At 41.2% G+C, this 24,251-nt stretch overlaps 1 protein-coding gene across 1 annotated transcript in view; it reads right to left on the bottom strand.

The window, feature by feature from the left end:
* Positions 1–15,640: 15,640 nt before the first annotated feature.
* LOC135465474 (uncharacterized) overlaps positions 15,641–24,251 on the bottom strand; it is a 43,647-nt gene continuing 35,036 nt past the window's right edge. Inside the window, exons 7-13 of the mRNA XM_064742715.1 lie at positions 23,968–24,125; positions 22,787–22,917; positions 21,263–21,425; positions 20,473–20,677; positions 19,689–19,866; positions 18,711–18,900; positions 15,641–15,895 (exon numbers count right to left, since the gene is read on the bottom strand). Coding sequence (XP_064598785.1) covers positions 15,641–15,895; positions 18,711–18,900; positions 19,689–19,866; positions 20,473–20,677; positions 21,263–21,425; positions 22,787–22,917; positions 23,968–24,125 — 1,280 coding nt within the window. The remainder of the gene's footprint in view (positions 15,896–18,710; positions 18,901–19,688; positions 19,867–20,472; positions 20,678–21,262; positions 21,426–22,786; positions 22,918–23,967; positions 24,126–24,251) is intronic.

The raw sequence follows: 24,251 nt of genomic DNA, 5'->3' as shown, positions 1-24,251 counted from the left end.
ATAATTATGACCGCCATCATGCGGGTGATGTTTTCTTGATTCATCCGTTATGTACAAATAGAACTGAATTAACATATTATTCATAAACTGTACACCTGCTGAAGTATTAAAGTTAAGGCAGTTAAAGACATTTTAGCCTTAACTTTCCTAGACACAAACGTGTGAGTTGAAAGCGTGCCTGTACGTTTATCCAAAACACTCAATACTTCAGGTGTTTTCCTTTCATGTTTTTTTTCTGTTGGTTTCTACCCGAATCTCTACGGTGGATTCTGGAGCGGAAGACGTTTGACAAAGCGGAGGAACTGATGCAGAAAATAGTTGGCTGGAATGATCTCCCGTATCCTAAAACGGCGGTAACGCATGTAGAGCCAGACCTGTTGTCGAAATACCCATCACATTCGTATACAAGTGACAGTGATGTAATCAGTGTTTCCTAATGAACGCTCAGTACAAGAAAAAAGCCTTCGCGGAAGACTACAAATTTTGATTGGTTGAAATGAGGGGTCTATCTTCATTAATATTAATCATCAAGCAAGAACTAAAAGGCAAAAGTAAGATGTCGACCAAAGGGCACGAATGGGAGAAAATTAATAGGGAAGCTGAGGCCCTTGTTTGTCAGAAAGGGTTGTAAGTAATTATATTTAAGGAAATAAAACTTACTCTAACATACAATAACAGGTTGCAGTACTGGAGCAGAACTGGTTGAAACATTTTCTTTCTCCGTCATGGGGTCGATAGCTCTAAATCTCTTCTTACTGCGGGGAGATGAACTTCCGACGGCCATTCGAGCCACTCTCTGTTTGTTCGTTTCCAATTGCTCTTTCATATCCTTGCACATATCCCCCTCTCTCGTTTGCAGGTTTCCTCTTTCCGTATAGCCTTTTCTAATTTATTTAATCTCGCGTAACATGGCATGGAGACATAACCCTCTCCTTTTACCACAACAACGTCAGGGAAGACGAAGTGAAAAGAGTCCAGGAGCTCCTTAGAAGTCCTTATTTTCCGTCGAAGAAACGTGCCTTTGGGCTGGTACAACACGATTGTTGCCTCAGGATACCAGCTGTGCTAAACAAATCCTACAGTATACTTTGAAATCCACACAACCTTGCCGTTGTTTTGGCATGGCCATCGAATCGCATGATTGTCGTATATAGAGCTATAGGTGTCTGCACATGTCAACTGTCATTTACTACTTACGAGTTCCCGCCAAGAGTCGTTTCATTTGGTCGGCCAGGATTATGTTAAATAACTATGTTTACGTCACCGTATGCGAGATGTGCAGGCTTTTCAGCAGAGGCTGAGTAGACTTATGGCAACGGTCCTCTGCATAAGGAGAGTACTGATGGCCGTGCGACTTGAAGATTCGTCGACATACACTTAACGACTGGGGTACAACTCCAGTTAAGCCGCGTCATTATTTCGCAACCATTAGTGCTTAGGTTGTGAAACAACAGTCGAGTTATGCCGAGTTGGGTCTTTCCCCAAGCTTTACGCCATTTTACCTGCACACCACTTTTATCTGTATACCAGCTTTATTTGAGGAAACAATAAATGATTGAGTTGAACGCCACATTGGAAGTATTTCGGCCATATCGAGAACAAGTTGGAAGTAGGAAACACTTGTTAACTTTTGGAAACCAACTCAAATAAACAAATTGAGATGAGCTTTGAACATCACATTAAATACAGTTCTTAAATGTATGGAAGCAGGATGACAACATCTCGCCCAGGGGTCCTCGAATAGCGGCCCGCGGCACGAGGACGGTGCCATTCGAACGCAATTTGCACCGCCCTCGTGCCGCGGGCCGAGATGTCCTCTTCCAGCTTCCATATATATACAGTTCTCGTGCAATATCTGCTTATTCTTAAAACATATTCTAAGCATTTCACTTCACAATTAAGGAACTATCATAAAGAGCTTGCTGTATAAAGCACACTTAGAGTAGATTACAGTGCTTACTGCTTTTGGCACCCCAATGAGCTGGAATCCGATGCACCTTGGTAAACCTTTGCCTTTGAAGTCGAGACTGACGGTATTGTCGCTAGTGAGACGACGTCGTCTGAACTCCACACACTATTTAACGTAATACGTTACGTGCAGTTTTCTTCCCCAACGGCCAGTCTTTATTTTCACAGTAGTTTCCGTTTCCTCGTGGTATATGTTCCGCACTGCAAGTTTTGTCATGAATATGGATGTTAAATGGTTCATAGGTAGACTGTAAATACCAATCTTCATTAACCAAGGGCAATAACTCTCCCAACAGAAGGCCGAAGCTAAACAAAAGGACATATGCTTTTCGGTGATTTTTGAGCTTGAAAAAACTGTAGTGAGTTGCTGGATTAAACTTTCTGTTTCGAGCAACGCGAAGTGTCCTGCATATCACGTGTACGTATCTCGCCTTGTAGCATTTGTTGGATCATGTGTATTATGCGACGATTTCAGTCAACGCCAGTTGTTCTTACTTCTAGCGTGTCAAGACTATTCCATCCAATATAATTGAAGATGTACAGCACAGAAAGTAAGACCGGGCCAGCGACGAAAGTGCTGGCAAATTGGTCACACCTAATCGGTGAAACACGGCTTCCTAACAACTTTTTACCTCAGTCAGGGTTTATTGTAACTGTTAGTGTAAATGCACAAATAGTAGCAAATAAATACGCTCCCCTAGTAGAATAAGGCAAGAAAAAATATGCAGTGATACTAAATGCAATTAATTAGACGTCACTGGTCTAGAAGTACTCAATATAGTACAACAAAATGTCCCGGTTTATACAGGTATACAATATAACTAAAGACGTAACTGTTCATGTAAATGCACAAATAGTAGCAATTTACACGCCATGTGGCACCATGGCTTAAGCAGAATTAGGTAAGACAAATTTAAAGTGATGTTAAATGCAATATATTAGACGTCACTGGTCTAGTATCATTCAAATGCTGTGTTGTCATCACAAAAAACATACAATCACATTAAAACAATGGTAAGGGAACAAACCTCGGGGATGTTTAATCCACCAGCAGAATCCTGGGTTATGTAGGAATACAATATAATTAGTTTTACAATGAGTATATTTCTTTTGTAAGTAGATATGGACAACCTGGAGCTAGGTGCTGTATGTTCATCGTGTTGAATTACGTTACCACGTTTGATATATGAAGATCATTCAAAGCGCAGCTGAGATACATTTTTTGTTATCGACAACTGATGTTATAGCATGGTACACGATTTGAATGCTGATTTCACTCGCTCACCTAGAGCCTACCTTGCGTATTCTAACATCATTGAAAACTATTGAATGCTTCGGTTTGCAAGATCCCGTCCCATTTTCTCATTTGATATACTTCCTTATACTTTCTGGCGCTTTGCGTTACATGTCGTATTGGAATATGACCTTGCGATTATGGATCTGAAATATTTATTTTGATTGACCGGTGATCACTGAATAATTCTGACGTCATCCGAGGCAATAAGTTTTTGGTGCCAAAACCAAAGTTATGAATTATAAAGGGTACTCTAACTGCATTTTCGTTACAGTAATATCGAAGTCCAACATATCAATATAAGAGCTTGAGGTGTTCCTTGTCACTGACGAAACGCGACTTCTATCGTGAACGTGTCTGATTTTACAGGAAACTGAATACTGTCAACAAGTTAAAAGAAACAGACAACAAAAATTAAATTTTTGACTTCCCGGCGTGAGGATTTTTAGAGTAAACACACGAAACCTGAGTAAAATAGAGTTAAATGTTCCTACAAAGTGAAGCGTTAACAACTGCCACACACACACACACAATGGCGCGGTCCATACAAGTAGGTCATTGAGTCTCTAGAGTCAAGAGATACCCGATATTTATTCAACATTAGAGCGACAAATCTTTGACTGTTAGGTAAGGCACAGACCAAAACTTCATTTTTGAAGCTTATTTTTTATCTTTTAACCCCTCAGCTGTATTCCATGCATATATTCGGTCAATGCATAGAGGAATAAATGGTATAGAGCTAATGAGGTATAGACATAAAATGGTGTATAGTGGTACAGACATAAAATGGTGTAGAGCTAAAAGGTGCAGACATGAAAAGAGTGTAAAAATGGTAAAGAGCTAAAATGGTACCGACATAAAATGGTACAGACATAAAAACGGCGTAAAGCTAAAATCGCATAGAGATGAAATGGTGTAGAGATAAAATGGTGTACAGCTAAATGGTGTAGAACTAATATATTTTAGAGCTAAAATGGTATTAAGATAAAAGGGTGTACAGCAGAGATAAGATGATTGTGAAATAAAAAAATAGTGTAGAGCCAATATGGTATAGACCAGATGGACATGACTGGCCAAGGCTTGCCCCGTCTCTGAGAGGATGTGCCTTTGCTAGCCTGAGTCAACGAGAAGCCGTGTGTAGTCGATAGCAGCTTAGGTAGCTGTTGTCAGAATCTGTCCAAAAATACTGAACTCAATACCCACCACACCACTGGTTTTTGAATAAAAAGGACGTCACACAAAGATTTCTTGATGTGGGAACCATGTCAACAGAAACACATTATAGAAACTAAATTTATGATCCCGGAGTGCGGAGTTTCAAAGTAATCACAAGAAACCTGAGTAAAATAATGTTAAATGTTTATCTTGCGAGGCGAACCGTGGCCTCATCAAATGCTACACGCACACAATGAGCCATTGCATACCTGTAGGTCACTGAGTCCAGAGCCCAAGGGATGGCTTAAATTTATTTGACATGGGAGCTACAAATCTTAGACTATTTGGTGATGTACAGAAGTTTCATATTTGAAGCATATCTCTTTTCATATCTCTTACCCCCTCTATATGATGCATATATTCGGTCAATCCTTTGTTACCTTTCCACTAAATAACCTGGTCAAGTATTGGTGATCATTCATGAAGACAAAAAACTTTCAGAACTGCTATGTCAATTAAAGTAGAATCAAAGGCCATTGGAACTAAACTAACCTTTCACCTGGTCTTTACTGACCATCCCACCACAAGAACCGGTCTAATCCCGATGATTATTGGTGAAGTAGAATGAAATAGCATTTGAAGCAAACTGACATTTGACCTTGTCGTAAGAGATGTTCCCACCACAAGAGCTGGTTCAAAGTGGATGATTATTGATGAAGAAATAATAACTCTGCATTTTCGAAATTTCTTTCCTCGACTGTTTTTTCGTGAATTAAATTAGAATTAAAGGTATTTCGAAGAAAATTGACCCCTGACCCTGTCTTACGTGACCTTAGCCGCTGCGACTCCCAAACCTCTGACACATATTATAGATTAACACATGAGTAGGATATCATAGAATATTAGAAAATTATCTCACAGATAAGTATAGCAAGTGGGCAAGTATTATGACACGTGCTCTAAACGTGACTTATTGTCACAGAGGAATAAGTTGTATAGAGCTAAAACTAAATGGTACAGACATTAAAATGGTGAAGAGCTAAAATGGTATAGTGATGAAAATGACGTAGAGGTAAAATGGTATGTCGATAAAATGGCGTGGAGGTAAAATGGTATAGTGATAAAGATGACGTAGAGGTAAAATGGTATGGCGATAAAATGGCACCCACTCTAGCCTTGGCATCATGCAAGACCATATAACATGGCAGCCTGGCAACACTTGACTTATCCTCTCTAGATCACGCAAGATATTGTATAAAAGTTCAACTGACTTTCTCTCAGCCAGATCATAAGCCCCCAGATGGATGATTACAATATCTGGAGTGGGCAAAAATGTCAAGTCCTTCATTAGGCTGGGCATTAGATCTCTCCACCTCATTCCCCTCTTGCCTACCCAACGTATGATGAAGTTGTCCTGCCACAAGGACTGTCCTCCTGACCGACACAGCATGCGTCAGCATGCCCAGTATACGAATGATGAACCATAAATGTTAACTTCACGCTTACGGCCTGAAACATACTAACACTAATTAACACACACAAAAAAGACTTAATACAATTTGTATTAGGTTCACAGTGTACAGAAACAAATTTGCATAGTGTAACTTGTTACACTCTTGTGTACGTCTGTACAGTCTCAGATTTCCACCGTCCCATTGATTTTATTTCACTTTCAGGCATTCGATTCGGAATGAATGTGAGGAATAAGTATCGCATGGGATGTTTGCAAAAGTTAGGGCTTTCTTCAACAACGAAGTGAATTGATCAAGTGTAACAGGGCTGTTATTCAAGAGACAAAGCAAGTATCGGCATGAAATCATTGGACTTCGAACGTTAAGGAATTCCCTCATTGCTGCGACGGGGCATAATTGTTTATTGTCCGATGGGTGAAGAATAAGATGGGCCTGGCTGCCATACTGGTCCGTCTTTGAAAATCTCAGTTGCAGTTGTAATCACAAACCTACACTTCTGTTGACAAAACTAACATCAGTGAACATCAGTGCTCTGAGGGAATCATCTGTGGCACTGTCGGAAACTATTTAAGAAACCGAAAAAGGCAAGCAGGTACGCTGCTCTGGACACTATAAATTCATAAATGTGCATATATGAGGAAGAGTCCCAGTTAATTTAATTAAAATATCAAATGTAATTGGAGAACGGATGTCACAGCGACCGAACTTACGCCTGAAACCTTCCAGTAACTTTCTCACATTAAAGCGCTAAGCAGGGTCGTCCCAATCCATTAATTTATGTTTATTTCCCATACCAGCTAGGTAAGTAGCTGCAGACGAGGGCGCAAACCCATTTGCTGACTGGTCTGCAATACACAAAATGACATGACTAACAGGTTCTGGCCATTGGAGCTGTGGGATATTCAGGCCCCTTCTGAAAGATATAAATGCATGAAGGCCAGAAAAATAAACTTGCCACGTTCGTGCTGCCAGAGCATCATTTAACAATTCCTCGGTCTCTACCCACAAATGTGCCATATTGCTGCGGTGACTGCCGGTGTTGCCCTGTCTGCCATAGGTGCAACTCTTCGGAATTTTGCTAACTGTAAACGAAAAAGAGAGTAAGCAATATTGTTCTCTACTCCACGGACATTAACAGCCTTCAGTACTATATTATGAATCATACACTACAATGTAATGAAGCGAACTAACTATGGGAAATATTTCTAGAAAAGTTATGTTAAAAAAAAGTTAAATCAACTGCATCGTCAATGCTGGAATACCGAACCCAAAACTTTTCCGGATCTATATAATCATTAAGTGATTCACCCTCTGAATATGATAAATGATGTATGAATCTAAATTCATACATCATGATTGGGGTGGAGGCCAGATCGAAGGGTTGCTTGCTGCTCTGGAGATTCCCCTTGGAGTTATTAGCTTTAAAACATCTTAGTTCGGGGTGACCTAATGAACCACAAAAATTTATATGCTTGCAAGTACATGCAGTTAGCATATTCGCATCTACCCTGGTTGTAGCTGAAGTACACTTTAGTGCTTTTTTGAAACGTCAACTGGGTGCTTTGTCCAACTGGACCTGTTACCGTCATAATCCATAACTCACTTTCTATCTCTGCCCACAACCTTAATGGAATCTTTGCCATTCTCCTGCAAAACTGTGCATCATATCTGGACCAGGCCAAATTACCATGTCGAGAAGCAATTGTCCTAACTGTACTCATGTATTTTAACATACTTCTGACCTTGGTGGGGTGCCTCTGGAGTTGACTTTGTATCCCAACTCAACAACATCAGGAGACCCTGACAACAATGGAACATTGGTCACCTGACACGGCGGGCTGACTATTTCTGAGGCTTTACTAACCGTGGCCGGTGTACACGTTTGCACAGGCGTTAGTGAATTCTTGCCACTACCCTGTCCCTCATCTGAAACGACTAGTGTTCGCAATTTTTCTACATGTGGCCGTGTTTCTTCAAGCATTTGAGTTACTTGTAGCATTACTACTGCCTGAAACTCTATCGGTACCTTGGATACCAGCCTTACCCAAGTCGAATGCGTTCAATTCACCCAGCAGGCCCTGTTGGCCCATTCCGGAATGCCGCTGAAGTTGTTGTTGTTCAGGCAAGGGTACCTCATGGGTACCCTCCGAAGGCTGGGTAGATGTCTTTCTCGGCCGTTTACCCTTAGCCCTTCCAGATCCGGACGCTGTATCCTTCTCACTGACCATTCTCTTCCGCGTACCTTTCCCGCAAGGCGTTGTACTAATTAAAGGAACCACTAAAAACTAGCCACTCTGAGCAAAGAAAAAATTTCCAGTGAACGATCGCTGCCTGTTGCGCGCTTTGATGATGGGAGAGAGGGGTCGTCAGATTACTCCAGCTGTCAATTACATGATCCCTAACTCGCGTCAAGTAGTGTAATTGTCTCCCTTTACTCAATAGCTATGGATATGTCTACTCTAGATAACACAATTAAGCTTTTATATGCAGAATTAATTTATTTAACATGGGAGCTATACAAATGCTTTACGTAAAACTGTACAGACATAAAAAATAGTGTGGAGCTTAAATGGCATAGAGAGAAAAATGTTGTGTTCCCAAAACAGTATGGAGTATGGTGTAGCTAAAATGGTGTAGAGCTGAACACTCACGAAGTCAAAGTTCGCTTTGGAGATATGCCTTTTTTAGACTTAGCCAATAGACACTATAACAGATATTTGGGGCAAAAAGTCGAACAGCACCATTTCAATCGCATTTTTCTGTTATTGTAGAATAGCCCAAATAATTTACCTTTCGCAAAATATCAGACGCGTGTTATCGTTTGGAATGTTTTATATTGAATTTCATAAAATTTATAATGCGGCTTGCAATGTAATTTTAAAACTAAGTACAGAAAATTTTAAAAATGAGAATATGTAGTTTTGTGTCAAAAGTCGCCGCTATAACCCCTGTAAACCCCACAGTGGTTTTCCCATTGAGAGAAACTGTGCCTCACGTGGTTTATTATTATTATTATTATTATAATAATATATATATATTACATGAACATGACGTGTGCTTTATTGTAATTAATCACACACGCGATCATGGCATTTACGCCTCAGACAGTTCCTGAATCCTTACCATAGTGGATCGGTCGATCAATATTACAAAACGCAATAGCTTGATTCCATGGAACTGCTGCTATGAGGAGATGGGACAAGGCGGTGGAAGTACGAGATGAAATGGGGCTATGCACAGGGAGAATTCGATGAGAAGATATGGTGATGCGATGGAGATAATCTGATCAGGAGATGGGGCGTTGTGAAGGGGTAATGCCATGAGGAGATGGGCTATGCGATGAGGAGATGGAACGATGGAATAGAGTTTTGCATTGAGGGGATTGGGCGTTTTAGAAGGAGCTATGCGACGAACAGATGGATCAATATGCGATAAGAACATGGGACGTTGCTATGGACCTATATGTTTACGTGATGGGGCGATGAGATGGGACGATGAGATGGGACGATGAGATGGGACGATGAGATGGGACGATGAGATGGGGCGATGAGATGGGGCTATGAGATGGAACGATGAGATGGGGCGATGAGATGGGACGATGAGATGAGACGATGAGATGAGACGATGAGATGGGACCATGGGATGGGACGATGACATGGAACTGTGTGATGATGAGATGGGACGTTGCCATGAACCTATGTGATGAGGAGATGGGGCTTTGCGATGGAACTACGAGATGAGGAGATGGGACGTTGCTCTGAACCTATATGATGAAGAGATGGAGCGATAAGACGGATCTACGAGATGAGGAGCTGGGACGATGAGATGGAACTGTGTGATGATGAGATGGGACGTTGCTATGAACCTATGTGATGAGGAGATGGGGCTTTGCGATGGAACTGCAAGATGAGGAGATGGGACGTTGCTATGAACCTATATGATGAAGAGATGGAGCGATGAGATGGATCTGCGAGATGAGAAGCTGGGACAATGAGATGGAACTGTGTGATGATGAGATGGGACGTTGCTATGAACCTATATGATGAGGAGATTGGGCTTTGCGATGAACCTGTGTGATGATGAGATAGGGCGTTGCTATGAACCTATATGATGAGGAGATGGGGCTTTGTGATGGAACTGTGTGATGATGAGATGGGACGATGAGATGGAACTGTGTGATGATGAGATGGGACGTTGCTATGAACCTATATGATGAGGAGATGGGGCTTTGCGATGGACCTGTGATGATGAGATGGGACGTTGCTATGAACCTATATGATGAGGAGATGGGGCTTTGAGATGGGACGATGAGATGGACCTATATGAGTATGAGATGGGGCGTTGCTATGAACCTATGTGATGAGGAGATGGGGCTTTGCGATGGAACTGCAAGATGAGGAGATGGGACGTTGCTTTGAACCTATATGATGAAGAGATGGAGCGATGAGACGGATCTACGAGATGAGGAGCTGGGACAATGAAATGGAACTGTGTGATGATGAGATGGGACGTTGCCGTGAACCTATTTGATGAGGAGATGGGGCTTTGCGATGGAACTACGAGATGAGGAGATGGGACGTTGCTATGAACCTATATGATGAAGAGATGGAGCGATGAGATGGATCCACGAGATGAGGAGATGGGACGATGACATGGAACTGTGTGATGATGAGATGGGACGTTGCTATGGACCTATATGATGAGGAGATAGGGCTTTGCGATGGAACTGCAAGATGAGGAGATGGGACGTTGCTATGAACCTATATGATGAAGAGATGGAGCGATGAGATGGATCTACGAGATGAGGAGCTGGGACAATGAGATGGAACTGTGTGATGATGAGATGGGAGGTTGCCATGAACCTATGTGATGAGGAGATTGGGCTTTGCGATGGAACTACGAGATGAGGAGATGGGACGATGAGATGGATCTATGTCATGAGGAGATGGGGCTTTGCGATGAAACTACGAGATGAAGAGATGGGACGATGAGATGGAGCTATGTGATGAGGAGATGGGGCGATGAGATGGATCTATGTGATGAGGTTATGGGACGTTGCCATGAACCTATGTGATGAGGAGATGGGGTGTTGCTATGAATCTATGTGATGAGGAGATGGGGCTTTGCGATGAAACTACGAGATGAAGAGATGGGACGATGAGATAGATCTATGTGATGATGAGATGGGACGATGAGATGGAGCTATGTGATGAGGAAATAGATCGATGTGATGGGACGATGAGATGGAGCTATGTGATGAGGAGATGGGAAGATGAGATGGATCTACGACATGAGGAGATGGGACGCTGCGATGGAACTTTGTGATGAGATAGGACGATGCGATAGAGGCAGTAGGGGTTGTCGCAGTCCGGTGTGTCTCTGCTGTATGTCAGCACCACCGAGAGGTCTCATAACGACTGACTGTCGAGAGAAACGTCGAAACCGTCGCGCTAATTATGCACTCGCCTCAACAAAGCTTTTCAAAAGTTTAGACACAGGTTTACTCTCGGTTAGAATACACTCCTTGTGTTCTGGTTGAATCAGGAAATGAAGTGTTTAACAGCAGTATAAATCGACAAGACTTCGATCTCGGAAGGTGGCCATAAGACGTTAAGGCCGCGGCGTTTCGAACGGAAGAATCTGCTGCTTGTCCTGACGGTAGATGCGGAGTGGTGATAAAAGTAGTAACTTATCAAGCAGCGCAGTTATGTTTCGGATTGACGGCAAGGAACATTTACCGCTGTTCACATGCACGCGCTTTAAATCTTCCCTTGTTTAAATCGATTTTAGCCGCATTTTCCTACAAATTAACTAACCTGTTCTAAGGTTGGCCTAACCAAAAGTAGTCCGTGACAATAGCACAAATTGGCAAGAAAGATCATTTCCAGGGTCTACTTTATACTGCTTACATATCTCCCCAGCTGCTATGGTATACGCTCGGAAAATGTGATTTTTCAGACCTGATTTCCATGAACCTTTTTCGTTCGGTGAGTCTCACAACAGGTTAGTTAATTGGAAAGACCACATAGTTCACGCCGATTTGTGCTTGGGAAGATTTAATGCGCCTGAGGATTAATGAACAGTAGGGAATAATTCTTACCGTCAATCCGACACATTTGGGGCTATTTCACACCGTAACTCACACAGCCTTTGCTCGATAAGAGTTACCCCACGCCGAAAATAGTCCTGACAGGTATCATCAGAAGCACATAAATAGAGAGAAGTTTGTCGCGACGTTACATGGTAGGTCGCACAGGCAGAACCTTAAAAGATTTCAAATACATCAACAACAATCAACAGTTCAAAACGATGCCATAAGTTAAGTGTGATTGGTTTACTGATTGATTTATTGCTTTCCACACCTGAACATTGTTTCATGGAGATTAGGAAAACTTGTAAGTGCAAGCCATGCGACCAAGAGTTTACTGCTGTCGTATATACGTTGTTGTTGTATTCGGGACTTTTTTCTTTACTGTTCGTTACACAAAACTACCTGTTGTACGCCAGGCATTACGGGGTTTTGCGGGACTAAAAATTTCAACTATTGACATTTATTCCCAGTCTAAAGAAGCATTTTCCGTGTGGTAGGTATCGAAGCATCTTTTTAGCTTACTATATCTTCATACAAGGCGACACGAACAGCATATTGGGCATCTTTATAACTACGGCTATTTCAGGGGCCACTATCGCTTATCTGGATACCTAAGGCTAAGATTAACTCATTGTTCTTTTTTACGCAACACCCAGGCGTTTTATTTACTTTAACCATGGCAGCCATTTTTATATATTAATTTATTTATTTGACTGGTGTTTTAAGCCGTAGTCAAGAATATTTCACTTATATGACAACCACCAGCATTATGGTGGGAAGAAACTGGGCAGAGCCCCAGAGAAACCTTCGACAATGCCCAAGTTTCTGGAAAACCTTTCTACAGCTGGAAGAAGCCAGAGTGACCTTGACTTTAACTCACAGCTACCGCACTGGTGAGAGACTCCTGGGTCATTTCACCGCGCTGGCACGCTAACCATTCCGACTATAGAGGTCCCCAATTTTATATATGGACAAAACAAGTCTCCGTGGTTATCTGCCGGCCCTTACACTTAATGAATGAATGAATGATTATGGCTTAACGCCACAAAGGCAATACTTGGAGCCATATTGTGGCGACTCTCACACTTAACTGATCGTTCAAGGTTCAAGCCGCAAAAATGAGAGGAAAATTAAAGCACTGAATGACAGGTATGATATATATACATGAGGACGCCATCACAAAGGTTGGAAGGTTGACAAGAATGAGTACTTTTTTCAAAGCCGCATTCACAGGATTCGATTTGTCGTATCAACTTGTCAAAATTGCATGGTCGAACGAAATTGTGACACTCTATTTTACACGCTCGTTTGCAAAGTGCAATTTTCCAGGATCTACAAATTGTATGGATTAGCATTTATCCTGTTTTCATTCAACTAATCTAGCTCGAATAGTTCATGTGACAAATGGAAGAGTGTGAACACGGCATTTTACGACGACAAAATGCTCTTTTTTTTCTTTTGTTTTTTCTTTTTCTAAATTCTTTTTATTACAAAGGCACGTATGGTCAACAAATTATTATTCACACGTACAAATTACATATAAGAATTTTCACTCTCACCTTCTCAGCTTGATGCGAGAATGATAACATATACAAAAAATGTCGTCAATTCTTAGAACAGAAATTATAAGCTTATCGACGGCTTCATGTGTCGTATATCTACCTTCACAATCCTGAAAACTCAAAGATGGGTTGCATTTTATTGTGATGGTTATCTGGTTTCACAAAATCTGTAATAAAGCCTTTTACTACATGCTTTTATTATTCGTTACGTTTCATGCTTATGTCAATTGGACTGTTGGATGAAACAGCACTTGGTGTCCAATAAAAGAACAACATTCAAAGTGTCTTAAACTGGCATTCATTTTTAAAAATATTTTCAGCAGAATCATTGGAATAATTGTTTATTGAAACGACGCCGTGGCACAGCACGTGAACATTATCGTAAACAGGCTATGTGTGACTTCACGATTACTGATGCTCTTTTACGTGGTAGGTACTTTAAGCATTGTCTTGCCTGGAGTTTGAATGCAAATTTCTGTTGGAGCTTTTGCTTAAAGAATGATCAACATTGTTGTGTAAATATGAAATGAAGTTGGCGTCATATGAACAGCCATCTCAAATTGCTTGAATACATTCTTTTTACCATTGTTTTTACTTAATTGGTGAAGGGGTATCTATTCATTGCTCCCTTGTTAATGAATTTTCGAAGGTTAAGCACTGCAGAGGCTATTTCAAGCGTTGCAAATCTAATGACTTGGATCTCAAATATGATATAAAATGAATAAATATGTTTGATTATCACCTGTCCTGTCTAATTATGATGGTCCTGAACCGCAGACGTAGTTCTCTCATCTAATCGTACACATAAAATAGGAGTCGACGTGCTGAGGTATCGCTAATCCTCACCATGACAATGTAAACGTAAGAGACTTGTTAATTGGTGGCTTACAGGACAGTTATCACCAGCATAAAAGCACGATAGTTTTATCATTGCTTTTGTCAAGGATAATTTTCATCTCTCAGACTCAGCTATGAATCCAGGTTGAAAGCTGCGCACCAACAAATTCATGCAGTCTTCACAAAACTTCACGACGGCCTTGAAAAAAGACCCATGAAGGTTTCAAACAACCGAACGAAGTTTTCTGAATAGTTTTCCACAACTCCACGGAAATTAAAAAACCTCCATGCACTTCTCTGTAAACTGCACGAGGGCTTCATACATCTCCGTGACTGCTTCAGAGAAATAATCCACCAAGACTAATCTGAAAACGCGTAGTCTTTAGAAAACTTCACGAAGACTTCAAGAGAACTACAAATAAACACAGGCAGGGAAATGGCTGTGGTTTTGTGCAAGTACGACGACATAAGTGACCAAAATATGTGCCAAGACAAAGATGGCATGCTTATTATGTATATTTACATGTACAAGAGAGCTTTTGTGCAATTTTCTTCTTTTGCCCAATGACGTGTCACATTTATTCTCAGTGTAATTCTAAGTGCCGAGAAGTATAGCTGGACGGCTCTCGTTAACTAGGTTATTCCAATGATTTGACGTCTTTCGAACAATTTCCCATTTAGAGACTCAAATATATAATCACTCAGATCATTATGCCCGATTCCTGTGAACCTTGTCACGCACAAACATGGCAGTAGAACATACATATTCGTTTTCGTTCCTTAACCATTTCGGTGGCTTAGAGCGTTCGCCTCGAAGCCGGGAGACCCAGGATCAAACCCGGCTCAGGTCATACAAAAAACTTCAAACATAGCTAATGACTCCCCGTCGTCATATGACTGAAAACTTATTATTTACGTTGTTAATCCTCAAGCATGAATTCATACATTCATGCGTTCTTGTCCCAACCAATTATCACAAAACTGAACACAGTTTGACAGCTTCTGTTTCCTCCTCGGTCATGTTTGATCGAGATGTACGAATGACGTGGTCGTCGCGTAATGTCATGACTACGTAGTATCCGGATCCTGTGATATCACATCTGTTTTGCATCCTGATCTAGACGAACTGATGACGTAGCAAATTTTGTTAATGTCATTGCTATGTAGCATCCGGATCGAGTCATACTGGTGATGTAACCAATTCTCGTGAAGTCATGACTACGTAGTACGCGGATGGAGGTGAAATGATGACACGGTGACGTCATGACTGCGTAGTGTCCGCTTCGAGTTGAACTGACGACGTGGTTAACTCTGTGTGTTTCGTTTTGGATGCTTCTGGGACTTCTGACTGCACGGTAATTGGTTGTTCTCTGGGGACAGAACTCTTTGGTCTTGATACGCTTGGCATAGGCTTGATTTCGTTCAGGGCTCGACGGATTTCTAAGCCTTCACTCACTAGCGGCATGATCACGATAAAGAGCGTAGCAAGGAATCCAAAGACTTCCGTCAGGTTTACCTATTTGGAACACAAAATTTAATTATTATCAACAGTTCTCTGTGTTTTCTTGACTCTTTTAGTGACTAGGTAGTTCCGAAAAACTAAAGCACATTTCCTTATACTGATCTGGCATTGTTGTAATCTCAAAGCTTATAATGTTGTTCGTACTCAACGGAGGTTTCAAACAGCCAGCTGTCGTTGATATCGGCTATTATTCACCTAAAATACACCAACTTTAATAAAACCTACTTTTCGCCCTGGCTTTACCGACACAATATAGCAGTTCTCGGCTTAGTATGGATGTATTTAAAGCCTTGAACGTGTCCACGGGAATGTGGGCTAACAACGCTAGATCAGTCAAAGAAAAGGAGTGGAAATAAACAAATATAAAATGTAAAATCAATCTCAATCAATATAACTAAATGAGCTTTGAAAATTTTGCACCCAGGATCAACTGTAAATAAACGACAGTTCACCGAACAATAATAGTTCGCCATACTCGTCACAACAGCGTATTTATTGTAAGTAACATGGTATTATTCCGGTGTACAAATATAGTCTATGTTTGATTGCTCCAGCTTTTCACTTCAGATGATATTCTCCGATTAATGAACACACATACGCTTGTATATGTGTATATATATATATACATATATATATATACGCTTGTGAATATAGAATGACGTCGCTTATAAAGGCAACGGAAACGGACTTTACTGTCATAGTGTCATAGTCGGGGCCTCCGTGGCCCCGTGGTTAGCGCGCTAGCGCAGCGTAATGACCCAGCAGCCTCTCACCAATGCGGTCGCTGTGAGTTCAAGTCCAGCTCATGATGGCTTTCTCTCCGGCCGTAAGTGAGAAGGTCTTCGGCAACCTGCGGATGGCCATGGATTTACCCCTGGGATGTGCTCGGTTTCCACCCACCATAATGCTGGCCGCCGTCGTATAAGTGAAATATTCTTGAGTATGGCATAAAACACCAATCAAATAAGTAAATAAATACTGGCATAGGCTTCTAAACCGAACGCAACATGAACTCCAAAATTATGGCGGGTCTACCATTTACCTTGCAACAAAAACTTGGCAGAGAATCTCTGGTTTCAGAGATCGCTTGATTACTTCGATAAATGAAAAAACATTTTTACTTTTCTCTCAGATTTAATCCCGACATTCATATCCCTGCAGTCATTCCACTGGCTCACGTATGTTAGCATCGTCAGGAAAGCTATGCGAGTTACTTCCCCTGATTTGATCCTATATTTCACGCCATGCTACAGGAGGGACAGAAACAATAAGATCGACAACATCCAGGAGGCCAATGCCCATCGGTTTTGTGTAAACATTTACCAACAATCGCACTACCGTCGTTACTCTGATTTTACTGTCTGCATTGTACCTTTTTATTTTAAAATATTAACATTATCTACAATTCCTACAAGCTCAAGCATTTCATAACCTAAATTCGCATTTCAGACAGCCGCCTTTTTTTTTCGGTGGAAATATCACGAAATCTGGTAGAACACAGGAGCTGGGTGTTAATTGGCTATCATACTCCTTACAGCGCATGTGCTACTATTTACACTCATCTTACATCACTGTCACCAATAGATCAGCTTGACCTATACACCTCGCGAGATGCACGCAGACTTGTACAGGATTAGCCTCACCACTTGTGTCCTCGCGAGGAACTATTTAATCAGCATTCATCAATAAAACTGTTCCAGGTTTTGGTTAGGACCATGTTGTTTGTACATAGTTAAGACACAGAGAATGCATGTGTATAACGTATTATTAGAAACAAAGGTTGAGACGGATTGCGTCATTTTTCTGACATCACCTCCAACCTCATCACCGTGACCCCAATGATCTCGGCGTTGTTCAAGATTTCTGTACAGGATAATTTGCTAGTGGTGTCAGTGACGCAAATCGAATGTTAGAGAGCGACGAGTGCGCTACAAGGTGTATGATTGGCTACACACAACAATTATCGCTTCCTTATCCCCACCTATTTTTAGATATATTTTCCTTTGTTCCTTTAAACTGTTTTTGCTTTCGTTTTCTGCTTGTTGGGTGGAATGGTTTTGTAGCAGAGGTTTCAAAGTTTCATTTTATGAATAAATTTGGGTGTTTGTCAGAAAATATAGGCGGATGCACATTGCGCAAAAGTAGTGGAAAGTTCCGGCTTCTGACTGGTTGAATTTGACCCCGATCAGCTGGAGTTGTCTCTAGGCACGAGGATTGTCAGGTCCAGCGATTTAGGGGCTCGCAGATTTAGGGACAAACGTTAACATATTAAGAAATGGAACATCAGTTGTAGAGTTTTGCCAGTCTCCACTTGGTGGCCCATCATTTAACCTGGCTTCAGCCTGTGCACTACATCAAATATCCAGTTCATTGTAACTCTGTATTGTAGGCTTATATCGTATTCTCATTCGCAGGAAAAAAATGAAAATAGTGGAAAGTGTTAATTTAAATTCTTGCCGTTTCACTCGCCGTCGAAAGCAGCTGACTGTGACTATGAGCTGATTTGATCACGGCTGTACTTATGGCGAGTGTAGTGGTACGCAGCCTGAAATGCAAATGTGACTTACACAAATCAATAAAAACACACAGACGTATAAGAGGATTCATCACATTCCAGTCTTTAGCGCATGGAGCGTTCTCTATACTGGGTATACATGGCTGCCATCAGAATTTATGTTTTACCCAGAAATCATGTACATCAAGACCAGAAATGACGTCAGAGAAAATTGTTCTCAACCATTGTTTCTGTATAGCTTGATGAACTGCGCATGCAATGTGGAGGAGTACATGGATGTAAGCAAGATCTCACCCATCCCGTGAACGTCTGGCGATCCATGACTTGAAGGGCCACTAAGATCAGAGGCCATATGATCACCAATATAACTGTCAGAGATATGGCACCTGCTGTCGCCACCAACCTCGCCACGCGGAAAGTCTTGTGTACTTCAGATAAGGATGGCCGATTGTCAATCTTTTGAACACCAGTCAAGTTCAGTTCTCTAAAAGTGAACAACAGGAATACTGCTAAGACAACGTCTATGTAGTAATACATGTATCTTACGGCTGTTATACGAATATTTGTCTCCATGCATAGATATTTAATATTAAAATGATACAAGGCTTTCACTAGCCCTTTCGCCTAAAGCCTTTTGCTGGTATCCGCTGAAGCGTTCCCGACCAGTGGTGTCATAGGTTCGAACCTGGGTCTCGTGGCTTCAACCGGGGCTTTTATTCAGGATGAGTTTCAGGTTGCACGCCCCGTTACAAGGTCAAATTTTACTTGACAACGTAAATTCTGGGTAAGTTATTGTACAACTAAGTTTAGTTAAAAAAACGGAAAGGAAAATACAAACTTTAATGATTTTATCGGAAAAACCCACGAAAGTAACAACAAACTAGTACTGGAAACTAGTACACTTGTGCAATTATAGTAACAGTAGAAATACATAAAGGAACTATAGAAATACTCGTAGAATAGCAGCTGTAGAAGTTGCGAGAGCAGTGAAAATGGCGGTTGAAGTAGGACCTACAAATGTACAAGTAGTTAGATATATATCATTTATAATATTTAGTGGCAGTGATATTTGTGCTGGAAGTGATCATGGTATTACCAGGTTATAGCGTTAAATAATAATGCTTTGGGAATTCGAAATTGTAGTGGCAGTAGTCGTGCTTATGGACGTGGAAGTTTTAGCGCTGGTCGTCTTCTTCCGTAAGGACCTGATTTTTCCAATTTTAGAAAAAGCTTTTTTTTGTAGGTACATGTAAGGTTTTAGTGAAGACTCACCTAGCGTACATCTCTGTCCATGGGCTGAGAGGGTTGTCGATGTCACGAGTGCTCTCCCATATCTCACTCTCCGCCTCAGGAATGTAGTTCCGGTTCGTAATTAGGCTTACCACAATGGATATAAATCCTCCGGACAAAATGGCCACCAGATTCCCATAAAGCATTGGTATCTCATTACCTGTAAGAACGCCAATCCTTATTACCACACAAAAAAGTTTACATCATACTAAAATAAAACGTCAGTTTAGGTTACAGGTGGAGAAAACCAGTATCTGAAATAATCCTTCGACTTTCGTAAGACGTTTTGGTATGTAGCCATATTGTTAGTAACAATCTACAGCACCGTCATTTTTATCAAGAATTTTGTTATTCTCGAGACCAATAAAGTTATTATGTCGTTTGATACTAACCAGTGCAGTAGTGGGTTTCCCCTAAGCTCTGTCCACTCACCTTCCACCATAATGCTGCCTGCCGTCGTATAAATGAAATATTCTTGAGTACCGCGTAAATGAACTAATCAAATCAAATCAGATCAAATAAAACCAGTCCAATGCAATTCATACATGACATCGTCGGTTATATACACGCGATTCAGTGATTCGCCACAAGATGACTGCGATATTGACAACAGCTTTTATATACACTAATCAGTTATAAATGAAGCTGTTCTGTGTTTTAAGAACCATGTATAACAGAACCACGAGTTGTGTAAATATAACTTTCCTTGAAAGTCAAACACAACTTGAGGCACTAGGTCGTTTATTGTTTCTTGTTCTATAATTACCTGTGTTTACCAGGAACAGTGACAATCCACCATCCAATGTTGAAGCCATGATTAACCACGTGCTGAGAGAACATACAGAGCCCCCTATAGCACCACTCATCATACCATAGCTGTTCATTCGTCCCCAAAACATCGCCAGGGTGATTGGCATGACGGCTGAACCAATCAGCACGCCCATGAATAGGTACACCCAACCCAGACTCAGCTGTGAGAGGAAAAGAATTATCTGAAAGATTAAAATTTGCTGGCAATCTGGGCTGCAGATCATTTCACGTATGAACCCAGGTACATGTAGTTACATAGGCGCAGTGCTGTAAAAGTACAACATCGTCAATCTAATAGACAGCAATATGATGTATAGTATAGCGAAAATGAGTGGATGGTAAATCAATTCCGTGAACCTAACTGAGGGTCTTGTATTTTACAGTACTTCTTCATTCCTCTTTGTCCAAAGTGCACAGCAGTATGCCTGTCGTGCAGTATGCGCATATACGCAGCCTAGGAAGGTTTTCCTGCCTATAGGCTTGCAAATGGACGTGAAATTAGCTTACAAAATCGTTAGCATACACATTTTCAGGCTCTCCACCCAATCCCTCTACCCTGTCCCTCTCCCCTCCCCAACCCACTCCATTTGATGTCTAGGCATACTTAACGGAGTGGAATGATCCTTTCCAAAAGTTAACAATATTTCAAGAATATTTTCCTGAATAGCAAGACTAAATGGACAGATTACTTCAGATGCCATCTGAAGCTTTCTGATTGGTAAAATAATTGAGGCACGTAAACTAACCTGCATCATGTTGAGTATCATGGTGAGTGGAAATATGGCCAGGGTTGACCAGAGGAGCCCCCAGCTCTTCAGTCGACCGAGGTAAACAGCATACAGCCTGTACGGGCCGTGCACCTTACACCGGAAGTCAGGCTTCACTGCCCTCTTGCAGATCTCACGCGTGCTGCAACATAATTCGTAAATCTGGTTTCAAGACTGGAAAAACTCTGTATTGTTGCCATTGTTCTCATATACCATAGTTTTTCTAAATTTTAGGACAGATATTAGTAGTGCTGAAAGCAAAGAATTACATCTATCTCTCATTTTTTTGGACAAGTGAATATGTTGCTCATAAGATGGACTAACCATATGAAAAAAAAAGAAAGTAAATATTCCTGCAAAAAGTACCTGTATATTGGCTAAAAAGAACAGACCAGGTGTCCCAAAAATAGAGTGAGTGAGTGAGTGCTTGGGGTTTAACGTCGTTCTTAACAATTTTTCAGTCATTTGACGACGAAGGAATCCTTACAGTGCATGTAATGTGCCTCCTTGTTGCAGGACGGATTTCCACCGCTCTTTTATATAGTGCTGCTTAACTGAGACGCCTTAACGAAGGCAAGTAAGTCGCCCCGCCCGAGCCATTATACTGATATGGGTCAACCGGCCTATGCACTATCTTCAGAACTTCTTCTTTTAAGGTCTTAGGTGTGACTCGACCCAGGATTGACCCCGGATCTACCGCCCCCGCCAAAAATTAGAAGAATTAAGGTAGTTCTCTACAATGTGACTGAAATATTAGGAAAAAATTCATTAAGAGGGTCGCCTGCTGGAAAGTAATGGGTAACGGACGCGGTACTCAAAGTATTCCACACCTTAGCCAAAATACACAGTTTTCTGGCCTAACGTTGCGGTGCTTGTGTACTACACAATATGTTATGAGGAAACATTAAGTGCTGCGTGATATAATAAAAGGGTACATGGAATTGGACTGATTTTTTAAATTGGATAAAGGATCGTTTGTAATTGGTTGGTGTCAGAGACAGACAAGTACAGGCTATACCGCGTAGGCATGGCAGATTTATTGAAGCCTGACCAAAGATACAGGGTTTAACCCGGGAATCCTTATCTCCACGCTCAGCCAAAAATTCGGTATCCCTTTAAAGCGGAAAGGAGTTTTACGGGTTCCTGATCACATGTTCAAGTATAGCTCAAGGCTTTCCGACAGGAATAAGTGGCACTGGTGGTCCTAAAATATTTTACCATTTTAAGGACCACCGTTAGCTTCGTTTTGAGATTGGTTTTTTTCCTTACTTAGCCATTCATCGCATTCTTAATTTTTCATTCGATGTTTCTTATTTTTCGAGTAGTTTGATTATAGTATAGTATAGTTTTTGCTATCCTGTTTATTTTACCATGGGATGCATTTAAGCTGTAGTATTCCCTTTCTATGTCCACGCTTAATGTGCACGCTTAGAACACGTGAAATTATCAGATTGAGGTAATGTTTAATCCAGCATTTCTTCCCCATCTCTTGATAAAACTCACTTGTCGTCCGAGGCGCAGTCGCCACAGTATGTCATACTGACGCATTCACATTTGTCACGTGGGTTGGCCATCCGACCACGTGCTTTGCCGCACAAAATGCACCCATTTGCGTCTGTCACGTGACGATAAGGCTGCAAAAATGAACAATGATATGCTTACGTACCATGGATCTACCAAAGGTCAGTCCATATACGCGTTTATAAAAAGTTTCACTTTCAGTGAAATGTGTCAAAATGTCTGCTAAAGAATTTCTTTTTATGGGCAGCTTTGTAAGTCCAGCTGTTTGTAAGTTTGTCGGTTTGTCGGTCAGTGTGTTAATCTGTCTGTATGTTTGTCGGTTTGTCGGTCAATCTTTTGATCTGTCTGTATGCTTGTCAGTTTGTCGGTCAATGTGTTGATCTGTTTGTATGTTTGTCTGTCAATCTGTTGATCTGTCTGTATGTTTGTCGGTCAATGTGTTGATGTGTTTGTACGCTTGTCGGTTTATCGGTCAATCTGTTAATCTGTATGTTTGTCGGTTTGTTGGTCATTCTGTTGATCTGTCTGTAAGTTTGTCGGTTTGTCGGCTAATATGTTGATCTGTCTGTATGTTTGTCGGTCAGTGTGTTGATGTGTCTGTATGTTTGTCGGTTAATGTGTTGATCTGTCTGTAAGTTTGTCGGTTTGTTGGTCAATCTCTTGATCCGTCTGTATGTTTGTTGGTTTATCAGTCGGGGTTTTTATATCCTACCTGACAACATTGGCAATTTATTCAGGGACGACCCTCGGCAAGTGGAGATCGACTTTTCGTAGCTATTCGCGCTTGTTTTATCTAGACTGTGCACAGCCAAAACGTAGGAAGTACAACAGGACATTAACCAAACATGAGCTGGACTTGATTTCACCGCATTGGTGAGAGGCTCCTGGGTACTTGCTCTACGCTATTAAGATAACCACCAGGCCACGAAAGTCCCGCAGTTGGATTACAACACATTGTTTTAGATTCAAGTGCAGATAATAGTCATTGAACTGAGTGCCGAGTGCGCGCAGTGAACTGTCGGTCAGGCACTTTACAATGGCGAGCCGAAGTAAAATGCATGACCAAAATCATGAATGTGTTATAAATACAAATAAATTTCTCACACTGTGTTTCTGAATTGAGGTCGAGTGGTGATGATGATGGAAAGAATTGCAGAACATACCCTAAGGTGAATCTGGTAGATATCATACACTAGTATTGACGTCACCGCAACGACTTCTGCGGCGCCCGTTGAAGTGATCGCCATGAGTATCATGAACATCATGAGTAGTTCCCCTTGTTTTCCCAGGAGCTGTTGCGCAACTACACATGGCACCAATCCTGAAGAAGACTCGTTTTGGTCAGATTAATGATATGAAATTACTTGAAATCACAAGCTTCTTTCCACTGCTTTTACTTTAAGGCAACTAATACATCTTATAAAAATTTATTTCTTTTGTGTGCATA

This window comes from Liolophura sinensis, chromosome 5 (genome assembly GCF_032854445.1).
Source record: "Liolophura sinensis isolate JHLJ2023 chromosome 5, CUHK_Ljap_v2, whole genome shotgun sequence".
In the NCBI taxonomy this organism is placed as follows: Eukaryota; Metazoa; Mollusca; class Polyplacophora; order Chitonida; family Chitonidae; genus Liolophura; species Liolophura sinensis.
This window is presented reverse-complemented; position numbering and strand designations above follow the sequence as displayed.